This window comes from Phasianus colchicus, chromosome 6 (assembly GCF_987193195.1).
Source record: "Phasianus colchicus chromosome 6, bPhaCol1.hap1.1, whole genome shotgun sequence".
Lineage (NCBI taxonomy): Eukaryota > Metazoa > Chordata > Aves > Galliformes > Phasianidae > Phasianus > Phasianus colchicus.
The window spans coordinates 43,987,244-44,010,425 of NC_143441.1; the positions used below are offsets into that span (position 1 = coordinate 43,987,244).

Consider the following 23,182-nt stretch of genomic DNA (forward strand, 5'->3'; position numbering starts at 1 on the left):
ACTTTTTTTTATACTTACTCTGTATGTAGTGTATAACTGCAGTTCTTGTAAGTATTAAACTCTGTTTATTTCAGATTTTATCTCATGAATATCAGTGTCAAAGCTAAGTGTTGGTGCAGGGCTGTTGGTCTGTTTTTAATTATATACGTACCACAGGTGCTGTATCTGCACTCTGTGGCCACTTTGTCCATGCATTGCTCCCACCTGCTCAAGGATTCTTCTTAACGTAGTTTTTGTGGTGTTTTCATGTTATTATCAGTGTATTATAAATGTGCTAGAATATAAAGTTGCCACAAGTCCTGAGCCATTGGAATTCATAGTTCAGCAACTACTTTACTGGAACCAAGATTTTACCTGTTTTTGTAATGCCAGAATAATGAATTACTGTATTTACATATGAAAACCCTACTGCTTCTGAAGTTTGTACAATGTTTTTCTGATGGCAACTGAGGCTGACAGAAAGCATGGATCTTGTGGCAGATTTGCAGCTTGCTGGATGTTACTGTGCAGTTCAGTAGCTTAAGCATGCATGTTTTCAGCAGTGGAAGCTGGTTTGTTTTTTTTTTTAAGTGGTATCCCTTCCGTATGCAGGTCTAATTTAAGCACGCTTGCTGTACTTATTATAAAATGGGTAAGAGGTGTTAAGCTCAGTCACGGGGCAGTTATTCAAGTTGAAAGGTAGGCCATTGAAACAGATCTGCAATTTGGATGAATAGAGGAATGACGAGCTGTGGGCAGGACTGGAAACATACTTTTAAGATCTCCTCGATATATAACAAAAACACTTTTTTATTTCAAAGCCAGTGGATATGCCTGCAGTAAATACTAAGAATGATACATAAGAATGAAGCTAACAATTAAGTTGGGTGGCAGGCTGAGTATTGGTTCCACCTTGTAGTTCAAACACACGATGTAGCATACCTAAGTATAGAAACTTGGTCTAACAGAGTGCTTCAGTCTTTCCTTAGCAACCCATGCTACCAAAAACACACCAGAGCTGTCCTTCCTGCTCTGTTCTGAGTAATGGCAGCAAATTCCATGGTTTAAAGGTGGAGTTTATAAACAGAAATAGCGTAATGATGCCTGCAGTGGGTTAGAATTGGATGGTGAGTGTCTCCCAGTTCTGCTTTTCTTTGGTTTCCTGTTCCCAGCATGATCCTGCTTGAGGGTTAGTCAGTTTTTGGAGAAACTGCAAGTACATTCAGGCAAGGATAACCTCATAGTACTGCTTGCTTTCTTGTTCCTTAAGCCTCAGTTGTGGTTGCAGAGTAAGGCTGGGCCTTTGATCTCACCTAGTGCAAGACTTGGTAAGTGGTGCCAAAGAAATGTGTTTTGTATTCTGAGTATCTTTGGTAAACAACTAAGAGCATGTAGTGTACTGTGCTGAGATGCAGCCTCTTTGTGGGGGGAGAGGGCAGGCAAAATCCTTTCAGAGGAAGCAAATGTTAGCAATCTTGCTGCAGACCTGATCATTAAAAACACTGAGCTTTATATAAGAACCAGCCCAGAAATGTACAAATGACACTTGGTTATGTGTGTCTGTGTTTTTTCCTTAAGAAGTCCGCTTGGACTTCCCAGTACTCAGTATCTGTTCAGGCAAGCTTCTTGCACTTCTGGATGAAGTGCTGGTGTTACCGGTGAGCATGTTGTAACTGATTTGTAGAGTGGGTGGTGTCCTTCAGGAGAAGACCAGAAACAAACATGGACAGTTTCAGAGAACTCTTGCGCATGTTGAAAGAAGTGCTTGAATGGAAAAACAAGAAAGAGATGCTTTGTGCCATGCAGTATTTTCTGCTATTGGTTAATCAGAGCTTTTCTCCTCACCATTTGTCATCACAATTTGAACTGAGACTCAAATAAAACATTGTGATTGTGGGGTGTTGGTTTTTTGGAGGTTTTTTTTGCATTTATTTTCTTGTTGTTAATCTGTTTTGTCTTCTGTCAGTTTCTCAGCATGGTTTTAGAGTGTTTACAGGTTCAACAAAACTGCCATGCATTGCATGTGTCCTTTATACTTCCTGGATTTTACGTAGCAGCTGCTGGTTTTTCAGCTAGAAATAGTATGGGCAGATTTTAAGATGTCAAACCTTGTATGATTTTTGATTATATTTAAAAAAATCATTTGATATGAAGAATAAAATCTGGTAGATAGTACTGTGTGCAATACAGTATGTACAGATTTTGCTGCACTTCGAAGTTAATCAGGCGAAAGAGTTTAAGAACTATATAATGACTGTGTTCTGTATTCTTGTCTGGCTTCTAAGGATGCTGTTAACCCAGCTTGAATTTGCATATAATGTTACCGGTTTTGGAGTGAGCAAACTGCAAACTTGTGTTTGAGAACATGAACAGGGAGCAACAGGGAGAACTTCCATTTTTATGACAAAATCTTCATCCTTTTAGTACAGATAGAAGCAGTATGAGTTGTGGGCAATTTGGCACAAAAGCTAGCACTTGTTTTCATAGTTGCAGACAATTCATAGAATCAGAATGGTTTGGGTTGTAGTTGACATTAAAGAGCATGGAATCATAGAACATCCTGAGTTGGAAGAGACCCACAGAGTTAATAGAATCATAGAATGGCTTGAGTTGGAAAGGATCTTTAAAGATCATCCAGTTCCAACCCTCCTGCCGTGGGCATGATTGCCACTGACCAGATCAGGCTGCCCAGGTACCTATCCAGCCTTGTATTGAGCAACTCCAGGGGTGGGTCATCAGGCTATGAAAAAGTCAATCTCCATAATCTCCATCTTGTTTATAAGCTCCTTTAAAATATTGAAGGGCCTCAATGAGATGTTTCTGGAGCCTTCTGTTCTCTAGGCTGACCAAGCCCAGTTTCTTTAACCTTTCTTCATGGGAAGAATGTTCCAGCCCTCGATACAGTTGGCCTTCTGGGCTGCGTGGGCACACATCTGTCTCATGTTGGGCTTCTCAGCAACCAGTACTCTCAAGTCTTTCTCCTCTGAGTTTAACTCAGTCCATTCTCTGTCCAGACAGTGTTTGTGTTTGGGATTGCTCTAAACAAAGTGTAGAACCTTGCACTTGGCCTTGCTGCTCATGGCCCCATCTCTCAAACCTGTCCAGGTCCCTTGGGATGACATCCCTTCCCTCCACCACGTCGACTGCGACAAACAGCTTGGTGTCTTCGGCAGGCTTTCTGAGAGTGCTGTCAATCCTCATGTCCTTGTCACCAACAAAGATACTAAACAATACTGGTCCCAGTACTGACCCTCTGAGGAACAGCACTTTCACCAGTCACTACCTGAACATTGCTGTGGACCACAACACTTAGAGTGTGGCCATCTGGCTCATTCCTTATCCGCTGAGAGGTACATCTGTCACATCACATCTCTCAGGTTTAGGGACAAGAATGTGATGTAGGACAGTGACAGATGCTTTGCACAAGTCCATTCAAACGATAGTAAATTGTGCTGCCTCACTGGTTGTATAAACTAGTTTGAAAGCTTGTATTTAGCAATCCAGAGAGGAAATTTTTCTTCTGTTGATCATGAAGACAGCAAAACACTCTGGCATGCAGTAGGATCCTTGGGAACATGCCTGGATTCTCAAGAGAATTGGAAAGGAATTTGTCATCTATGCTTAAAAATACAAATATAAAATATGACATTTTTAAAAATGTAATGTTAAAAATAAGATGTCAGTGCCCTATAAAACTTAGATAACCCCAAAGCTAAAATTTCAAGGTAATTAAGACTGCTAGGGACAAGAGGAAAATGAATTAAATGACTTTTGAGAATAACAAGAGATTAAGTGAGCAGCATGTAAAAAAGTGCATTTTTCAAGTAGCAAAATTCAGTGAGAGTCTTGATAAGTTTGGTTCGTGCTGTACCTTTCAGCAGTCTGACCATTTAATATCTGAGTCTGCTTTCAGTGGCAATTGTGGGAACATGGAGACATAGTAACATGGGCTATCATGGGATGTCTGACTTCGTGAATTCTGGTTAAGTTAGATGTCTGTCACCTGGTGTGACAAGAAGACTTTGAGTGTAAATTCAGTTCTTGATCATTTTCACGTGTCATGCTGTTCAGTCCTTCCTTTATCTATTTACTTAACTCTACTTGTCCTGCCTTTCCATTGGACATGGACACTTCAATACAATTGCTGTTGCTGTGAGCACTCACTGAAGGTGAGATGGAGGGCACTGTGCTATCTTAACAGTTCTGGTCTTCTGGACAGTTAAAAGATCACATTGCTCGTTTGGGTGGTAAACCCAAACCTAAGTTTGGGTAAGTAAGTGGTAAACCTAAGAGCTAATCACCTCTCTTCAAGAAGTGCTCAACTTCACTTCTGTTCCAACTGGTAATTTAGAAGAAAGGTAAATCTTTTGTTTCAGTTGGAGAATGCCTTGAAATATTTTTGTTGGGAATCTTTCACTTCCCATTAACCTGGGGATTGCTTTCAGTGAGTCCTTATTCTTGGTGACATCTGAATAAAGGATATGAAATCAACCAGTATAATCAAAGGGCTGCCTTTTGTGGGCAGACCAGCCTTGTTAGATCTGTGGGGTTGTTTTCATCCATGGATTTCTACTCTATCTAGTGATTTCATTAGTCCTTTTAAATTTAAACCCTCCTATATGAAACATGAAAGAATTTTTATTATTGAAGAGAGATTTAAAATACAAAATCTGGCCATCAAGCTGGGAAGCATAACTTAATTTCCTCAGTCTGTTTTTGTTGTGATTATTTTTTTTTCTTAGAGAAAGATAAACGCAAAATGAATCTTTTTACTTGGTGAAGTTAAATTCTAATGGCTGTATTTCTTGCTCTTGGTAACTTGTTTTGAGATCAGAAACCTGCATTAAACTCTGGGAAAAAACAGAGGAGTAAAAAATATGTTATGGCAAGGGGTATATATTTTGTGTGTTGTTCTTCAGGGGGTTAAGGCCCAATGTTTCTGGAAGCGAGTGGTGCTCAGTGAATTTCTGGGCTGACCAGCATTCCTCGAGATGGGGTTGCAAAGGCTGAGCGTCAGGCTAGAAGAAGGGTTTCCCAGCTCCACTGCTTGCAGACTACTGTTCTGTCCTTCTTCCAGAGCAGCTGCTTATAATGCTTATCCCAGAGGATTTTATGGCAAGCTGCTGCTAAAATAGGTTTCTGGATAACTTCATTCTGCAGTGTACTTGCACTGTCTCTCTTTGCACTCACATGCAAAAATAGCAGCACTTAAGCAAATTTTATGTAGGTTTTGTACTGATGAGTCAAATTGCTGAAAAGTACTGCAGTTCTCAACAAGCCTCACTGCCTATGTGAGTGAAGCAGATTTAGTAGGTACTGAAGTGAAAGGCATGCATGGAGAAATTGTGCTTTGCTGTCTCAGCATCCTTCAGTTGAGTGGTCCTGGGTTGCTCTGTCAGTCCCAGCACAGCAGTATTTCAGGGAGGATTTTCCTTTGCAAATACACTATTTTATGTTGCCAAAGGCAGTGTTTGCTGTAGCAGCCAGGTGGAATGTTTAAATGAGAGCGCACTGGTGGTGCTGCAGTGTTGCAGTGGGGATGGACTGAGTGAGGGATTCACAGCTGCCATGACTTTAAGGCCCTTCTGGGTCATTTTCCCAATCACAGTCTGATATGCAGTCTGATATGGCCTCTTTTCCCAGGCAATAAACAGGACCTGAGGAAATGGCCGCAAGCTTAGTAGCTTGTGGTAGCAGTGGGTAGTGTGAAGACGGTTGGACTAGATGATCTTATAGGTCCTTTCCAACCTTGTGATTCTATGAGAAGTTGTACCAGAGGAGGTTTAGGTTGGACGGAAGGAAGAACTTTTTCTCTCAGAGAGTGGTCAGGTTCTGGAATGGCTGCCCAGGGAGGTGTTGGAGTCGCCATCCCTGGCTGTGTTCAAGAGACATCTGGATGAGGAGCTACGAGATATGGTTTAGTGCTTGTGGTAGCAATGGTGATGGGAGGACGGTGACTAGATGATCTTGCAGGTCATTTCCAACCTTGTAATTCTATGCATGTTTTGTATAACTTCTTAAAAATATATTGAAGCAAAATGGCATTCTTATATTACTTAAAAGAAAAATGTAGATACTTCTGTGATCATTGATAAGAGATGCTTGCAGATTTAGAAAAGCATTAAATATTTTCAACTCAATTTCATGTTTAATGCTAGCTTAGCAGAAAGTTTGAGTGTGTGATCTCTCTCTGTACTTTGGCTTAGATTAAATTCAGCAGTGTGTGTTGGTGGGTTGACTGTCACAACAGCACTGCCACCATTTGCAGCACTTTCTGAAGACCTGTGTTGTGCTACTTTTTCCTGGTTTTACAAAAAGAATACCCTGTGCACTGCTGCTATTGTTTTCTTTGTCTTCCAGGTGTAATACTATAATGTGTTAGGAAGTTCCCATTATGAAATACCAGGAAATTTATTTCATGTGTGAGCTGCTGTTCGTTTCAGTTTTGAACCGCTTGGTATGACATGAGGAAGAAGAGAATAACAGAAGTAACAGAGGGCTACAACAAAATACAACTTTCTCAACTATTCAGAGTATCTCCTTTTCAATACTTGAGGTATATTCCTTTTGTATAGAAGCTTTCATGTGTTAGTGTTTAGACATGGATGTGCAGAAAAGCTGCTTGTTTCAGTCTTTTTACAAGTGCAAATCTGCTCTGTGTTTAGTTGCTGTGTTGCTGAAGGAATTCCTTCTTTCAGCTCGATGCCTGCCCTGGCTCTGAGCTTGTGGGACAGTGAGAAATATGGCAGACATCACTCTGGGCAATGTGTGCTGAGCAGACGTCTGCTGTGCCTCGTGGCAGCTTGTGGGGCGTGTGGGGCTGATAGCAGAGCTCACGTGGGGCAGCCTGTGCTGCAGGAACATTTGGTGTGACACCAACTATGTGTGTCTAATGCTGCTCTGTCTCATAGGTGCAGATCTGACTCAAAGGGCATGGAATTCTTTTTTTTTTTTTTTATTAGTTTATTTTGTTTTCCGATGTGTTGTCCAAGCATTCAAATGCCTCACATTCCAGTTTATAAATAAATGCAATCCTTAACCTTGCATGCCATTACAACTGCTTCTTCCATTAAGATAGGTTTCCATTTTTTCTGCTATTTCCACTTTAGTTTTTACAGTGATCAGAGAGCCATAGCAGTTGCTTCTAAGGCCCTTCCCCACCTATTTCTCTCTGACTTATAGTGGGGGTGGTTTCTTCTCCCTTTGATTTTCAGATGTTTGACTTTATTTATTTATTCATCTATTTTTGTTTACGGACAATTACCGTCAAACCCTGTGCTGCTTATTTTATATAGCTTTTAATTTCAGGGCACGGTTAGTCTCACTGATTTACATAGGTCTTCCCAGTTGCAGTTCTGTGGAGCACCCTGTGGGCTGTAATAGTATGTATGACAAAGCTGATTTTCCATACTCAGCCTCCTTCCGGATCTTACAGATGTTTTTCGATTTGAAGACATTCCCTATGTAATACATGCACAATGATGCTCAGTAAAATTGTATCAGTGTCCTTGTCTAGTTCTCATACTGACAGCAAACTGTATTTATAACACTGAAGACGGATTTTGCTTTGCACAGGCTAATGATTTTAATACCTTTAAGACTGCAAACATAGAATCCATGCCAAAGTATGCTGAGCGGAAGCAAATCAGATTGCTGGAAAATAATGGAAACAGCAGTTGTTTGTTAATTTAGGCAACAAATGGCTGAAGTTAATTGCAGTGTTTTTGAGGAACCCTAATTATTAACTGTTTCAGCTTCTATTTCAGGCATACTGAATCCTGCAGTTTTACAGCAGTAGAGCTAGGATATTTCTGTCATTGACAGAGTTAAGAAATTGCCAGAATAACACCAGAGGTGAATTATTGGAAGGGAAGGTGGAGGCAGGCAGTGGAGGGGGGGGTGGAGCAGCGCCTGCTTTCCCTTCCAGCTCACTCTCATTTTCATTTAGTGTCAATTTACTTAAGGACAATTACTTCTCATTAGAAAAGAGTGGCTTGTGTTTGAGCAGCAGCCTTTTCACGTTGGGTGGAGCAGAAGAAAAATTGGAGCTGACTCCTCTGTGTGAATGAGGAAGTTGTCCACCTGCTTCTGGAGAGAGAAGGAAATTGCTGCCTGGAGTACACAGCATCAAACCATCAGCCCTGTTCAGCTCTCTCTCACCAAAGATGTCCCTCGGCCTGCCTGCCTTGCTGGGACACACAAAAGTAAAGTGCTGCTAAACTGAGCTTGAATCCTACTGTATTATATTCTTAATACTGGGATTCCTTTTCTTGATCTTTTTAAATGATTTTTTTTTTCTAGCCGTTTTGACTTAAAATGGCAACAAATTTAGGCAAATTAATCTGACAGTTATAATTCAGGGGATCACTTAATTTTAGCATTTCATTTTTTCCCACACCATCTCATTTCAGGCTAAGTTTAAATCGGTTTTTTATGCTGTACTTCTAAGTGGCTTAAAGCACCTAGGTTGTGCTTCTGCTCTGAATTTCCCTACTTAGGATGCTCTCCTTCCACTGGTCATGCATGGAGAGATTGCAGACTGATTGTAATACCCTTTTAGGTTTTGATGTTAGCTAGACACACGTGCTTTTATTAATACACAGGGATTTTTGTTTGTAGTTTTAACTTTCCAAAGCAAGCAGAAGGGATGGGAGACCTTCGTGGAATAACTGGAAAGCAATTCAGTTATAGTTATTTATATTGAAATTATATTGAGAATGTGGGTTATATTGTGTCTGTATAGTAAAGCTTGCAGTGACTAGTCAAGTTTCTTGAAGTTTTTCATCTGGAGCAACAAATAATTAAGCAGTCAGTACAGATGGAAGGAACCAGCCGTACATTAAATAACATGGCCTCAGGCAGGCGTCTTTTAAACATACAACAAATTATTTTTACTTTAGTCAAAAATGGAATTCTTACCTGTAATCCTTAAGGGAAAATAGAAGGGAGAAAAAAGCATCAACATGGTGGGTTATTTCGGTTAATTTCATTTATGTATTTATTTAGAAAAACAGTTCTGTTACTAAAAAAAAAAACACTTTTCTTACAGTCAGAAGCAGATGCTCCTGATCGTCCTTGTGCCATTTGTAGTGGTTTTGCTGGATCTGTGAGACAGTTGTAAAAAGTTGTATGGAAAAATAACTGACTACATTGATTGCACTTCAGGGAGCAACCCTGCAGCACAGCTAAAGCACACACAGCTGGGAGAAATTTGGTGCTGCTCTGGAGATAACTTGAGTATACTTGAGTATATGGTTATGCTGATTGTTAGTGCAAAAATATAATAAAAATTAAACTTGAAGAGAGTCATTAAAGGGGCTTTGAAATTCAAATTGTTGAAAATGCAGTTTAAAAAGTTGTGCCTCTCACTGTTTATATGTATAATAGGTTATTAGAGAAAATAACTAGTCACCATTGCTATGTAAAGCCTGTTACAGTATGTTACAGTCTGTTCTGCTATGAAGAGATTAAGACTTTGCAATTCATTTGAGACATTGCTTTACAAAAGTCGGCAGATGTAGGTCACGGATTTTTAGTGTGTTCAGAGGCTCTTCGTGTTTCAGTAGTGTGACCTGCGTCCTGTCATTGAAGTTGGTCACAACATCAGAAAAACAAACTTTGTTTCTGCTGAACTACACTTTTTTACCTGTCTTGCCTGTGTGGAAGAGACAAAATTACTAACCATGCTTTCCTTCTGGAAAACTGCTTCTATTTGTTGTTTTCCTGTTGTGATGGGTACTTTCCATCCACCTATATACCATCACTCCTCTGCCGCTCACCGAGTTCTGCAGCTCTTAAAAATGGAAATTATTAAAAATTGCTTTTGAAGAGCTGTTGGGAGAACTTAAATCCATGTATTTGAGATTCAGCTGAACGTAATAGATATTTCTAATCGTAATTTATTGATATTGCAAAAGACCTGGCACAAATGAAAGGAACAGTTGCAGTCGGAATTCTGGCAGTCGTGTTAAAAGCCTTTGAAACATGAGAGGTGAAGTTAGTTGACATCTTGCACTAGCTGTCAGCTATGCTTATTATTTCTTTTTAGCTTGTTTGTGGTTTTAAAGCAACAGTAAATTCCAGGTGTCACTATAAGGCATATGCCTGGGCTTGTATTTGTGTAGTTTGGAAATGAGTTCATATTTATTTCCTTGAATTCTGATGATCTTATCAAGAACACTATGTATTTAATGTGTTGTTCACTTGTATATAGTGTTTGTATGGTGATCACCAAGTTTCCTGTGTTATAAATAACTGGATATGAACAATCAATACATGTTTTATATTTTTCATTTGTTTTTCTTTTTAGGTCCATTTTCCAGATACAGAAAGAGCAGAATGGCTCAACAAGGTAAGGGCAGCAATTAGCACTGCTTCCCAAAAAATCCAAGGAGGAAGGGAATTCAAGATCTAAAAGACAGTGGGGAAGAAAAGAATCTGAGAATAGGATGGTTTTAACTTTCTGTGCTCTTTTTACAAGTTTCTGGTTGCTGATCCAGTCAGCCGTGAGAAAGAGCTGTGATAGATTACATCTGTTTTCATGAGGTTGAGATTGTGTGTGATTTTTGGAGAGTGACTTTAGGTGGCATTAGAATAATGACAGCTATAATTGTGTGGAAGTCATCACAGCTGTAAACACAGTTTTTTATGTTCTACTTTTCTGGGATGCTTTCCAGTTGCTGTAAGTTCCTGACCTACAATCTAAAAATAAATCAATTTTGCAGTTTTGATTTGTGTTTGTAATAATAATTTAAGATACTGATCTGTGTAGCTTGGATTTATTTAAATGCGTTTCATTCAAAGATCAAAGAATGTGAGTTCATTAGAAAATAGTAAATAAAGTGTATGTACTTAACATTCAGCATGTGCAGGCTGCATGTGAATACGTGTGATAAAAGAAGAAATATCTTAATATCATTTTATTTCCTTCTTATGTCTGTAATGAACTGTCTACAAAACTGACATGTTCAAAACATTGTACAGTATTTCTTAACATCTGCCTTCAAAAATATTTTTAGTTACTTCTGAAGCTGTTTTATAAGTAAGTTTTTTTTTTCTTTTCTCTTTTTCTTAGACAGTAAAACAAATGTGGCCTTTTATTTGCCAATTTATTGAGAAACTCTTTCGGGAGACCATAGAACCAGCAGTAAGAGGAGCAAACAACCACCTCAGTACTTTCAGTTTTACGAAGATTGATATTGGTCATCAGGTCAGTTTCTGGTCAAGTCTTTTTAAGAGGCTCTGCCTTAAGTACTGTTTTCACATATCCTGTTTAAATCTACACAGAAATGGTTTTTGGTGGTGCTTGATGAGCATGATGCTGATTTCTGGTGTAACGTTAAAATAAAAATGTGGCTTTTTTTTATGAGTTAAGATTTCATGGTGAGGTTTTTGTTTTTTTTTAATTATTATTTTTTTGCTATCTCTACTGCAGAAGTACAGGGTGAAGTATAGCAGCATCTAGTCATGTGAAGAGCACATAGCAACATGATCTTAATACTGTTCATGTAATGCTTTAGACTAAATGAGCAGGGAACATTATCCTTTTCTTATCAGATGTTCCAAGTGCAATTATCTTGTTTTGTAACAGATGTACTTGACGACATGTAATGTATGGAGTCCAGTGACAAGGCTTCTGGCTCAGCTTTTCACACTACTGTGTGTTACAGTTTCAGGGAACAGATAGATGTTCACCTGCTGTTCAGTCCCATGAAGAAGGGATCATAGTATATAACTCATGAGCCTGCATTGGACTGTTTGACCAGTCCAAGTAAGAATAAGTTAGCACTAATTGCAATAAGTTGGGCACTACTTATTCTTACCTGCTTCAACAAATATTTTTACTTTTTGAGAAGGTGAAAAGCATACAAAGTGCTGTACCTGTTGTGTTTTGTGCATGTGTGTGTGTATGTGTGTGTGGAGTTAGTGGTTTATTACTTTTTCTGACTAAATTATTGTAAGGAAAAGTAGTTTTAATTGTAGTTCTACCTGGACAAGGAAGTGACACAATACTGTGACAGCATAAGATGTGTTCTAGTAGAAAGAAATCAGATGTTTACTAGAGAAGTTGAGGTAGAGGTTTGGTATAAAGCTTCTAGTAAACATTGGCCTAATAAACATTGAAATCTAGTGGTCTAAACCAAGAGTAATTGTCTGAAGGGTTGTCTGAAGGATTGAATGGATCCTTCCGATTGTCTTCAGCTAAACTGATAGAATTACTTCACACCTTTGATAGTGCTTATAGTAAATGTCTAACTTGGTATCTTCACACATAATTAGGTGTATATGCACCTTTATTTCTAACTGAAGAGTTTAACATTGCATGTATCAGTAAGAAAATTCAGCTTCAGTTTTCTTCTTTTTTTTCAGCCTCTGAGGATAAATGGTGTAAAAGTGTACACTGAAAATGTGGACAAAAGGCAGATCATTTTGGATCTTCAGATCAGGTGATCTTTATTCTCATATTGCAGCAGTGCCTATGCTTTAGAATATGTCTTGTTTGTTTAAGTGGGTGGTTATGTTGGAGTGGAAGGAAAAGAATTGCTTTGGTACACAAATGTTGTTACTTCTGATTGCAGGTGAATGGAGGAAGGAACTGTATGCTGTAAATGGCATTTAAATGAGGGAAATAATATATCAACTCTCTGTATGACTGCATCATTAAATTAACATTGGTTAACTAAAAAAAAAGATTTCCAAATCTAAAGCATGATCTATGAGTTACTGCCTTTTTTTCTAATTCATTACAACTTTGCCAAAGGATTTGGTCTCTATGACTTGTCTTTTCTCAATTTCTTAGATTCTTTATAAACACAACATTAGATAAAAAGAATGGTTGCTGCTTAAGTAACTTGTGGTCATGCCTCCAACTGTAGTAAATCTATGTATTATATAATGGCAATTGCTTCAGGTTTCTTTGCCCTTTCATATAGGTTTATAAATAGACCTACCCTGTGCTTGCCAAAGACTTTCTTCAACAGTATCTGCAGTTACAGGGTTTTTTGAAAGCACGCTCAGTGAACCCCGCAACGTTTCTGTATTTAACAGTCATAGATAAGTACTATGGTGACTATTTTGCCTGTTTGTAGCTTGTGGAAAGGCTGATTTGTCAGTCCATTGTAATCCTGCAGAAAGCAGCCTTCTGCATTTCTTCCTGCTTCCTCAATAGTAACTGAAAAGATAATTAGGCATCTCAGCCTCTGTTTTTCAAAGTCAGTTCCAACTTTAAACTTGATTGTTTTTAATTTTGAAATATTGTTCTAAATTCCAGCTGTGTTTATGACTGTAGGCTCTTTTTTCTAAGGTGGGCTCCAGAGTGTTAAGATCTAAATCTGTTACTGCATCCTGAGCTTCTGTTCTGGGAGGTTGATTACCTCTGTGAGTAAGGGCCAAAAAAATTCCAGGAATGTCTTATTTCCTAGACTTGAGTGAAATCTCCAGCCATATGTTACATGGCATGACATTGCAACCTAGTTAGAAAAGTGATAACAGCTGGAGAAGAATCCAGTCTAACAGGCTGAAATAAATTCCTTGAAGTAGTTTAAATAACAAGCCTAACAGCCTGACACTGCTACCAGCAGTGCTGTCTTTCAGGCAGAAAATGGAAATTGAACTACAGGGTGACTATCATAGCTTCTAGCAATTGAGGCTAGAATGGAGAAATTTGCTACCATTGCACTGGTAGTAGACAAAAATAAAAATTGGTTTAGTAGACCTTTTAAAATAATGAGAGTAGTTCAGAATATGAAATTACAGATCACTGTAATCTGGGAAATGTATTTATGCTATTCTTAAGGCTTTTTCCTCTGGCTATTTCCTACTGGCTACAGTGATCACATAAAGTGTACTTGGCTTCTGATCTGATTCAGTACAGCTATTCTTGTATTCACACAAGTCTGTCCTCATTAAACTGTAATCTATCCCTGTGGTCTGTACATTATGGGAGCCATAATTTTACTGGGGTACTATGATCTGAATGTATAGAACTTGCTGAGTAAATGAGTCTTCAAGTTGTATGTTAATGTTGCTGTGAAGTTTTATGCTACTTTGACTGTTGATAGACCCAGATAAATATCTTAATGGATAAAGTCGTGTTTAACTTCATTGTCAACAACTTTCAACCTTACATTGCATCCTTAAATGCAGTTCATTACTATTTCTTACTCCAATTAGTAATCATTTTATTGTGGATTGTCAAATGAACATATTGTTTCCCAGTCATCATTACACAAATAACTCTGATATTATGTAGTGCCAAGACTGAAGTTTCAGTTGCAGGTTTGAGTCGGCCATTCTGTAATGTTGTTACATAAATTTATAACGTATACTTATGGAGTTGGCTGTGTGTGTGTGTGTATAAATAACTATCTAGTTGGATACAGATATAAAAAGAAATTACATCGTTTAAAATTGTGTATTAAAAATTATATACCTATTTTTAAACTGCATTCTTTCCAGAGAAAGCAATGGGCACCTTCCTAAACCCATTGTGTTGTTTTCTTCCAGTTCCCCAAACTTGTCATTTTGAGTAGTCTGAAATAAATTCCAACCTTGGGCATTACAAGAATGTTTTGCTGCTCTTCTGCTTTTCTTTTTTGCTGTATTTGTTTGAAATCAGATAGCATCATCACACACAGAGCACAGTAAACTGCAGGTGATTTGAATAACAGATGTGAATGCAGCCACTCTTACCTTCATTCTCTTGATTCTGCCTTGTGGGTGCTTCCATTTTCTTCATAATTTCCCAGAAATAATTTCTCTGCAATAAGATTACATCAGATTTCTAAAAATGGCTGAACAGTTTTTTTCTCTATACAGCTTAGGTCTCTTGGAAGTTAATACAATTCTGCACCTAGAATACTTTAAGTGACAATCCTGTATTGGTAGTTCCATCTTACTACCTCTAATGTTTCTGTATGCTAGAAAGGAAATGATTTCAAACTTGAAGCTGTATTTCAGCAAAGCCATTTGACATATGAACAGTCACCAACATCCAAGCCAGTTTGTAACCTCTGCTTACGTTATCTAAAAAGAACCCAAATGTTTCTGCTGTTAGGTTATAAAATGAAAGTATCTGTTAATCAATTCATATTTCAGGATTGAAGTGTGCCAGTTCTAGGATTTCTCAAGCAAGTGAGATTGACCTTGTTTTTAGTATTATGACACTGTTTGGGCTCCTAAGGATAAGCTTGGAAGAATGGAAAAATACCTGTCTATTTTATCAACAGATATCTACTGTAAAAATAAAAATGCATCTATCCTTACTGCTTGAATGACTTGAGGAACTAATAGTAGTGCCAGATCATTGTCCTAATAGTAATACTAATAGTAGTGCCAGATCATGTAGTTTGAATTGAAACTCAAAGGAACAGAAAATCTTGCAGTAACTCCAGAAGCAGCAGGAAGAAATTAAACATGCAGAAGCTTTGGTTTTACTGGCCAGCATGTGCAAAATTTTAAGCATTTGACCTAGGGAGGGGTGCTCCAGAAATGAGGTTCAAGAACTCCTCAGGGAAAAACTTCAGTTGTTCTTAATATTATTTTCTAATTTGCTTCCATCCTTCCTTCCCCTTCAGAAAAGGCTTGTCTCTTTTGGCTTAAGCCTTGCTCAGTGGATCATCCTACTAAGCATGCTCAGCTTACTGAATTTCTAAATATTGTCTGTTTTTACAAGTCTCTGGATAACTCAAAACAGCTTCCATTTGTAGCAAAATAACAACCTCAGCATAGTGCTTCTTTTATTATGTTAGATAAAAGTGGATCTAGGTCTACATAATGTCACTGAGATTTGTATAACAGCTTTCCTAGAATTTCCCAAAATTAAGGCTACAACTGTGTTTTGTCTTACATATGTTTCTGGACATGATAACATACATCTTTGTATTAATTTCTGGGTGTTTTGATAATAGTGTTGATGCTATGAGGCGGATAGAATGGCTTGATTTGCAAGGGACCCCAAGGATCATGTAGTTTTGTTGGATTTTTTATGTGTTGTTTTATTTTTTAACTGTCTTTATCTTGTTATGTGTTTCATGCTTTTTTTTTTTTTTTTAAATATGTATATATATATATAATATAGGCTGAGATTTAAGACATTATCCTACCTGTGTAGGACATAAAAATGAAATGTATTCCCATATTGTTTTTCTTTCTTAGTTTTGTTGGAAATTGTGAGATTGATCTGGAGATCAAGAGATACTTCTGTAGAGCTGGTGTAAAAAGTATACAGGTGAAGTACAATTCTTTATTTTAATATCCAGTTGTCACTGCACTGCAGTTTGCGGATGAAATAGTTTACAAGTTGCCAGAGAGAGCCACTAATTTTGTGAATTTGTTACTTGCCCTTTTTTGCTTTTTCAAAATTGAATAATATTGATATTATGTAAAACTTAAGTAACATGACTGAGCTGAAAAGAGTACTTTCAGATACAGAATTGTTATAAATCAATACCATATTCTCTGGAAAAGAGAGAATGAAGCTAGTGCAAATGTACATTTGGTGTGTGGAGGAGGAATTATTTATCTTAGCTTTTAGGTATTATCTAATAATGTAGATCACATAAATTGCAAGGGTTGTAAGGGATCTCAAGCTCATTGAATCCAACTCCCCTGCTAATCCAGGTTCCCTACAATAGGTTGCACAGGTAGGCATCCAGATGGGTCTTGAATATCTCCATAGGAGACTCCACAGCCTCTCTGGACAGCCTATTCCTGTACTCTGTCACCCTTAATGTAAAGAAGTTCTTTCACATGTTTGTATGGAACTTCTGTGTTCAAGCTTTTGGCCATTGTTCCTTATCTCTCTCACTACATACCACTGAGAAGAGCCTGGCCTTATCTATCTGCCTCCCATCTCCTTTTGGGTGAACGAAGTGAATTTGTAAGTCCAAGCATTTAATGTGTATGTACAATTTTATGGATTTGGATGAAGTTTTATACATAAATATAAATATGTATATAAAATATGTATATGTAATTCTTCCAAAATTGGGAACTTCATGAATTAGAACTGTGAGCATTGCCAGTGAATAGATTATATTTAAACTTTAAGTGAATTCAATTCCATTCTCTTTTTCTGTTTCTCTCTCCCAGATCCATGGTACTATGAGGGTTATCCTGGAACCACTAATTGGAGACATGCCCCTAATTGGAGCACTATCACTTTTTTTCCTTAGGAAGCCTGTAAGTAGTGTCTTCATTTCTAGTCTCTTCAGGTGATAAACAACTTTAGTCAGTAGATAATGGAGCAAGAAATAAGCAGCAAAAGGAATAGACTTGGGAAATCACTGCCTTTGGTTGAAATTAGTTTCCTATGGAAATAGTGGAACAAATTTTACTATTACTAGAAGAAAACAAGATGAATAATAATTACCTTGGAATTATGAAACGTATATGTCAAAGCTGTCAATTTTCCTTACAAGCCTTATGGTTGAAAGAAGAGCGATAGATACTTTCTAGATGGCTTGTAAGAAAACATTGCTGCTGTTTCTCATGACAGTCTGCTAGGGAGTATGGTCTGTGTTAAAATTCCACCGCATGTGTGCAGAATTGTAAAAACTGAGGGTGCTATTTCCCACAGATTAAAGTCAGAGTATGGAGATAATCTGCTCTGATGATTGAAGTTTTTAACTTAGATGGTAGGCAATTTTCATTACATTTACCAGTGACCCAAGTGTGAGAACAGATATAGCACAGATATGGAATTGGCATTTAAATCGATCATGACAGTAGCAGACTGGGAGATGTCATATAATTCCGTTGGAAGAAGTGCTGGGCTGAAGTTCCTTTCTGGGCAGGAAGAATAGCCAGAGCCTGAGCTGCCAGTGTTTTGCTGGTATGAAAATGGCATAGCTAGACTGGAATGTATAAACAAGAGGAGAGCTTGCAAGAAACGTTCAGTTTCAGGGATAGAACTTCAACAAAGACACTGACCAGTTGGAGAGTATCCAAAGCAGGGAGAAAAGAATTCACTATAAAGGACAGGCCAAAAGAATAGAAATTGTTTAGTTTAGAGAAAATCATGAAAAATGTGAAGAGCTGTTAGAGAAAAGATGTATGTAATGTGCTGCATAAATATAGCATAGGATAACAAATTTCAGCAAGGAAGATTCAGGCTGAACAAGGAGAATGAGGGAAAGCATGATTGGTAGCGCTTGGGAGTGACTTCAATAGGCTGCTTAAAAATAATCTGAATTTCTGATGTCTTTTAAGAACATATTGGACATTCATCCATTAGGACTGACATAAGTATAGCTCTTCTAATTCAAACAGTTCTGACCTCCCTCAGCCTTCTGGCAGTGCTTTGCCCAGTGCAGCCCAGGATGCTGCTGTGGCAAGGGCACACTGCTGACTCGTCATAAAGTTTGTGTCTGGGGAGCACGGGTCCTTTTCTGCCAGGCTGCTGTCTACCTGAGTGATCCCCAGTGGTGTGTATGGTGCTGTTCCTCCCCAGGTTCAGGTACTGCCACTACCTTGTTGAACTTCATGAGATTCCTGTTAGTTTTATTTCTCCAGCCTTTTGAGGTCCTTGTGGGAAGCAGTAAAACCCTCTGGTGTGTCAGCCAGTCTCCTCAGTTTTTTGTCATCAGCAAACTTGATGAGGGTATGCTCTGCCCTATCATCCAGATGTTAATGAAGATGTTACACAGGCTTGGACACAGTATTGATATCTCAGGTACTAGCTTCTAAATAGATGGTGTCACTGATCACCACCTTCCAGGCTGTCTGTTCAGCCAGTTTTTATCCTCCCACACTGTCTGCCCTTATGTCAACAGCTTGTGTGTGAAGATCTTATGGAAGACAGTGTCAAAGGCCCTGCTGAACTCCAGAAGGACAACGTTCAATGCTCTCCCCTCATCCATCAGGCTTCAGTTTGTTGTAGCTTGTCACGTTGGTCAAGCATAACTTTTCCCTGGTGAATCCATGCTGATCACTTGTGGTCATTTTTTTCTTCAAGTGCCTGGAAATGGATTCCAGGATTCTAGGACTAACGGCTCCATCTATACGACAATCTTGTTTTAGGAAAATAGGAGTATATAATACATGTTGTGTGCTTGATGGCTGAAAGTTCCTTTGATGTTTTGTGTGTGAGGCAGTTTCAATAATTTGAGCTTCAATATTGTTTTTAATAAGTATAGTAAGAGAGCAGGTGGGGGGCATCATGGAAATTCTTATAACATACAGACTTTTTAAAGAAATGAGTTGTTCCTATCTATTACTCAGAAGTATATTTTGCATTGGAAGGTTTTATGTCTTGGATATTTTCTAATTACAGTATAAAAAGAGTGATGTCAACATCGTGCAGATTCAGATTATGCTTGATCATAAATTACAGATATATGGGTTTAGGCATTTTGAAACAGTCTCAAATAGATTATCTTAGTTTCTTCATCACCGTGACTCTGAAAAGTTTATCTTATTTTCATGGTGTGGAGGCATGTAAACATATTCTTTACTTGAATGAAGTCAGAAAATAGGCAATTATATTATTTAGTGAAATCCCATTATTTTAATACAGTTATTTTGCTCGGTCTTATGATATTGGTTTTGTTGACTTGGTGAAAAGGCAGGTTTGTGTGAGTGTTTATATATGGCCTAATAAAAAAAATCTAGTGTTGGTTGCTTCTTTAATGTGGCTCATGTCATCATTCTAGTCCTTTGGTGAAAGGGAGGCACTTCATGCAGCACCGTTAAAAACACCGTTTCTCTTATTTGGAAAGGATTGGAGGAATAAGTTGAGATGAACCAAATTTGGATATCTGCACATTTCTGTGAGTCTAAACATTAGGGAGATGTCTGCTTAGTTTTATCTCCTTTTTATCCTCTGGCACAAGAAGTAAGGGTTTAGGGCATCCGTTAACGTTCGTGTTTAGACTAGCAAATTAAACAGGGCCACGAGAAGGATTGAATGTTGCATTAGAGCAGTTAGCACCGTGTCATTGTTAGCGTACTCACTGTTTTTATTTCTGTTTAGTGCTCTCCCAATCCATTTCCAGACTCTGTACCGAATGCTTAACTCGTATTACACCTAAGCTAGTAAACTGAAAATTCATCAAATGGAACAATAACATTTGTTATCAGGACCTTACGAGTCCCAGCTTGGGAAAGAGTTCCAGAGTGCTTCCGTCTTTAGTCCTAACCCTGTGCCAACTAATTAAAAGTCTAGTTCACTTAGTATGACAAGAAAAGATGGGGAGTAGACTAAACTAGGAAAATCCAAAAAGTCAATGCCTAACCTAAACTGTTAACAAAATTATTTTTCACCCTATTTTCATTTAAATGCTAAGACAGTGGTCAAGGTCCCAGCAAACTAAAGTGTGGATTGTCCAAAAAAAAAAAAAAAAAAAAATCTGTGGATAAAGTTATTCTGTAGTTTTATGTTATACACAGATGTTGATTTTTTTTTCCAAGCAGACTTACAGCAGTAAGCAAATTCTGTCACCTTACTAGAGAGCAAGTGGTTGCAGCCAATAAGGGCTTGACTTCACTTTTAGTTTTTTTGTTAGGAGAGAAGAAGAATTAGTTGGCAATAGCAGTAGATTTTGTTCTCATATTTTCCAGTCTAAAGTAACGGGCAACAATTCCACTTGCTCTGTATCATCTGTTTGCTGGCCTTAATGACTATATAAGGCAATGCTGCCCAAATTAATAGTTCTGAACATACTTGTTTAATGAGTTTGCCAGTCTCGTATTTCTGAGTAATGCATGGAGTATAAAATGCTCCCAGAGTTGTTACTTTGCACAGAGCATTTAAAATACTGTATTTTTCTTAGTGCGAAGAAGTAGAAGTTTCAACAGCTTATAGAGTATGTCTAAATTTGTAAGAAATCTCAAGAAAGAGAAATGCATGCATTCTAATGTTTTGAAGTTGTCTTTTAAATCAGAGCTTCAGTTCTGGATGGGTTAGCACTGTGTAAATGGCCAAGATTTTGAAGTCTTTTACGTGGCTTTTCATTATGTTAACACAGTATACACTTACCATTCATTCTGCTTTTCAAAATGTAGTTATCTTTCAGTTTCATAACAAAATGTATCACATAGTTAATTATTCTGATTTTTGGCTCAGTTGCAGAAATGGCTTACAGTTGTACTGTGATTGGTAATATTCAAAAGCTTATTTAGTGGCATGTTTGTTATTGAAAACCTGTCCTAAGCCAGCCTCCTTCACTTAAAAAAAAAAAAAAAAAAGTAAACCAAACCCTGCCCACCTTCAAAAAGCAAAACTGACAACATTTTTGTTCAAAATAAACAAGGACTGGAATGTAGAATGAAATTCCTCTATAGCTCTTACTTCTGTATTCTCTCTGTGCTTGCCACTTGCTGACTTGGGCTCTGCTCACTAAGTCAGTGTGTCAGGACTAGTGTGAGAGTATGAAAAGTAGAGCTGATAGAAGGATGGTAAAGAGTAGAAATCAGGGGGAATTGGCTTGAATTATAACTTTGAGTAGTTGACTCTAAGAAGATTTTTACAGGATCAGTCATGAAACTTCTTTTGGTCGCATTCAATCAAATTTGCCTGCTCTCTTTGCTGCCGAACTACACCTCTTATCTGTGTAATTATTGTCTTGATTTAATCTTTAGACAGATACAACTGAAAAACCTACTACTGATAAACAGTTCCTGTGCAAAGAAACCCTTCTGTTTCCTATAACATGATGAAAAATGACATAATTTCTACTTTCTGTGACATTGTATGGTCTAGCCTTGCTCAAGGTGCTGAGTTTATTATGCGTAAGTAAGTTTGCTGGGGAAATGCTCTGGAGAATGTTATTTATGAAATTATTAGAACAAACTTACCCTTATTCCTGGATGACCATTCACAAATAACAGAAGAGGGCACATTAGTCCTCATCTCACAGTAGATTTCTTAGAAGGAGCACAGCTTACCACTGGAGTTGCACTCTTGGGCTCAAGAGTGAAGCTCAAATTTGTCCTGCAGAAATCTTACACTTCTCGATCAGCAGGAAGTTGTTCATCAGCATTTTAAAACTTACTTTGTGGTTTTTCTTCTGAGTTACTTGTACTTAGGGCAGTCAAATAAAGCCCCAACATTGGCAATATTTAGAGGTTGCCTTTTGTGCAGCTATGGACTTCTGTAATGGCACTGTATATTCTACATACCAGTTTGTTTGTTTCACTTTATAAAGCATCTACAGTTTTGAAAACACTGAATACATAAATACACTCAACAGTTTTTAGCCTGTGTTTTCTTATGGGCTGGTGCATGTATTTATTTTTTTAACTCTTTAACTGTAACACAAAAGAAATGAAGGAATGGATTAAGAATATCACAAAAGAAATGGATTTTGGAGCAGAATTGTCAGTCTTTCTTGCATGCCATGCAACCACTATAAGTCCATGGTTGAACCAAACAGAAAAAATAAACTAAGCTGTGCTTATCTGTGTACAAAAGAAAAAAGCTAAGTTAAACAATTAACTTTTTAAAATGTTTTACATTTCTATTTCTTCAGTGGTTTTTTTTAAAGGATCTCTATTTTATGGGCGTAGGTTTTTTTCCTATTGCACATAATAAATGGAAGTGTAAGTCACTTATTTACAACACTGTTTCTTGCATTTTAACAAAAGCTGCATAAGTCAGTCATGTCATATCTGCCTTGTTCACATGTGTGCCTCAATTTTTTACCTTTGTTAGAATCTCATCTTCCCAGACTACTGATCTTCACTTGATTTTAGGGAGCGTTCTGTTATCGTTTTAAAAATGATAGAACTATTCTTCTGTACTACTTAAAGATCCTGGGGTTTGTCCTGTGTTGCACGTAACTAATATATAGATTTATGGAACATGTTGATGTAGTTGCAGATTGATGTCGAGCTTTATGTGATTGCTGTAACATCTGCATGGCTGTTTTTTTGTGCCAGTGAGTTTCAATAATACCTGTTTATTTATTTGCATTGTTTTGCTTTATCAGCACTAAGCATCACACCTTGCACATTAGGTACTCTTGAACTCCTTTGCTGTCTCTTGAAATAGAAAAGGTAGTTTTGTTTTTTTTTTTTCCCCAGTTCCTTTTACTGTTGCTTTTCCAGATGATCAATAAGCATTACATGTAACCAACCCACTCCTTCTTTTATATGTAGAAAATATCTGAGAGCTCTTCACTTTTGTTCTGAAAGTTGTCTGAAATGGTTTTTGGAAGCTTTCCACTTCTCACAGTGCTTCTGCTACTGTGCTAGTAGATGAATT

At 37.7% G+C, this 23,182-nt stretch overlaps 1 protein-coding gene across 3 annotated transcripts in view; it reads left to right on the forward strand.

The window, feature by feature from the left end:
• ESYT2 (extended synaptotagmin 2) overlaps positions 1-23,182 on the forward strand; it is a 66,366-nt gene that overhangs the window by 13,365 nt on the left and 29,819 nt on the right. For all 3 annotated transcript variants that reach the window (XM_090143134.1, XM_031615971.2, XM_031615972.2), the window contains exons 2-6: positions 10,289-10,330; positions 11,054-11,188; positions 12,349-12,425; positions 16,135-16,207; positions 17,071-17,160. In XM_090143134.1, the coding sequence (XP_089999260.1) occupies positions 10,289-10,330; positions 11,054-11,188; positions 12,349-12,425; positions 16,135-16,207; positions 17,071-17,160 (417 nt within the window). The remainder of the gene's footprint in view (positions 1-10,288; positions 10,331-11,053; positions 11,189-12,348; positions 12,426-16,134; positions 16,208-17,070; positions 17,161-23,182) is intronic.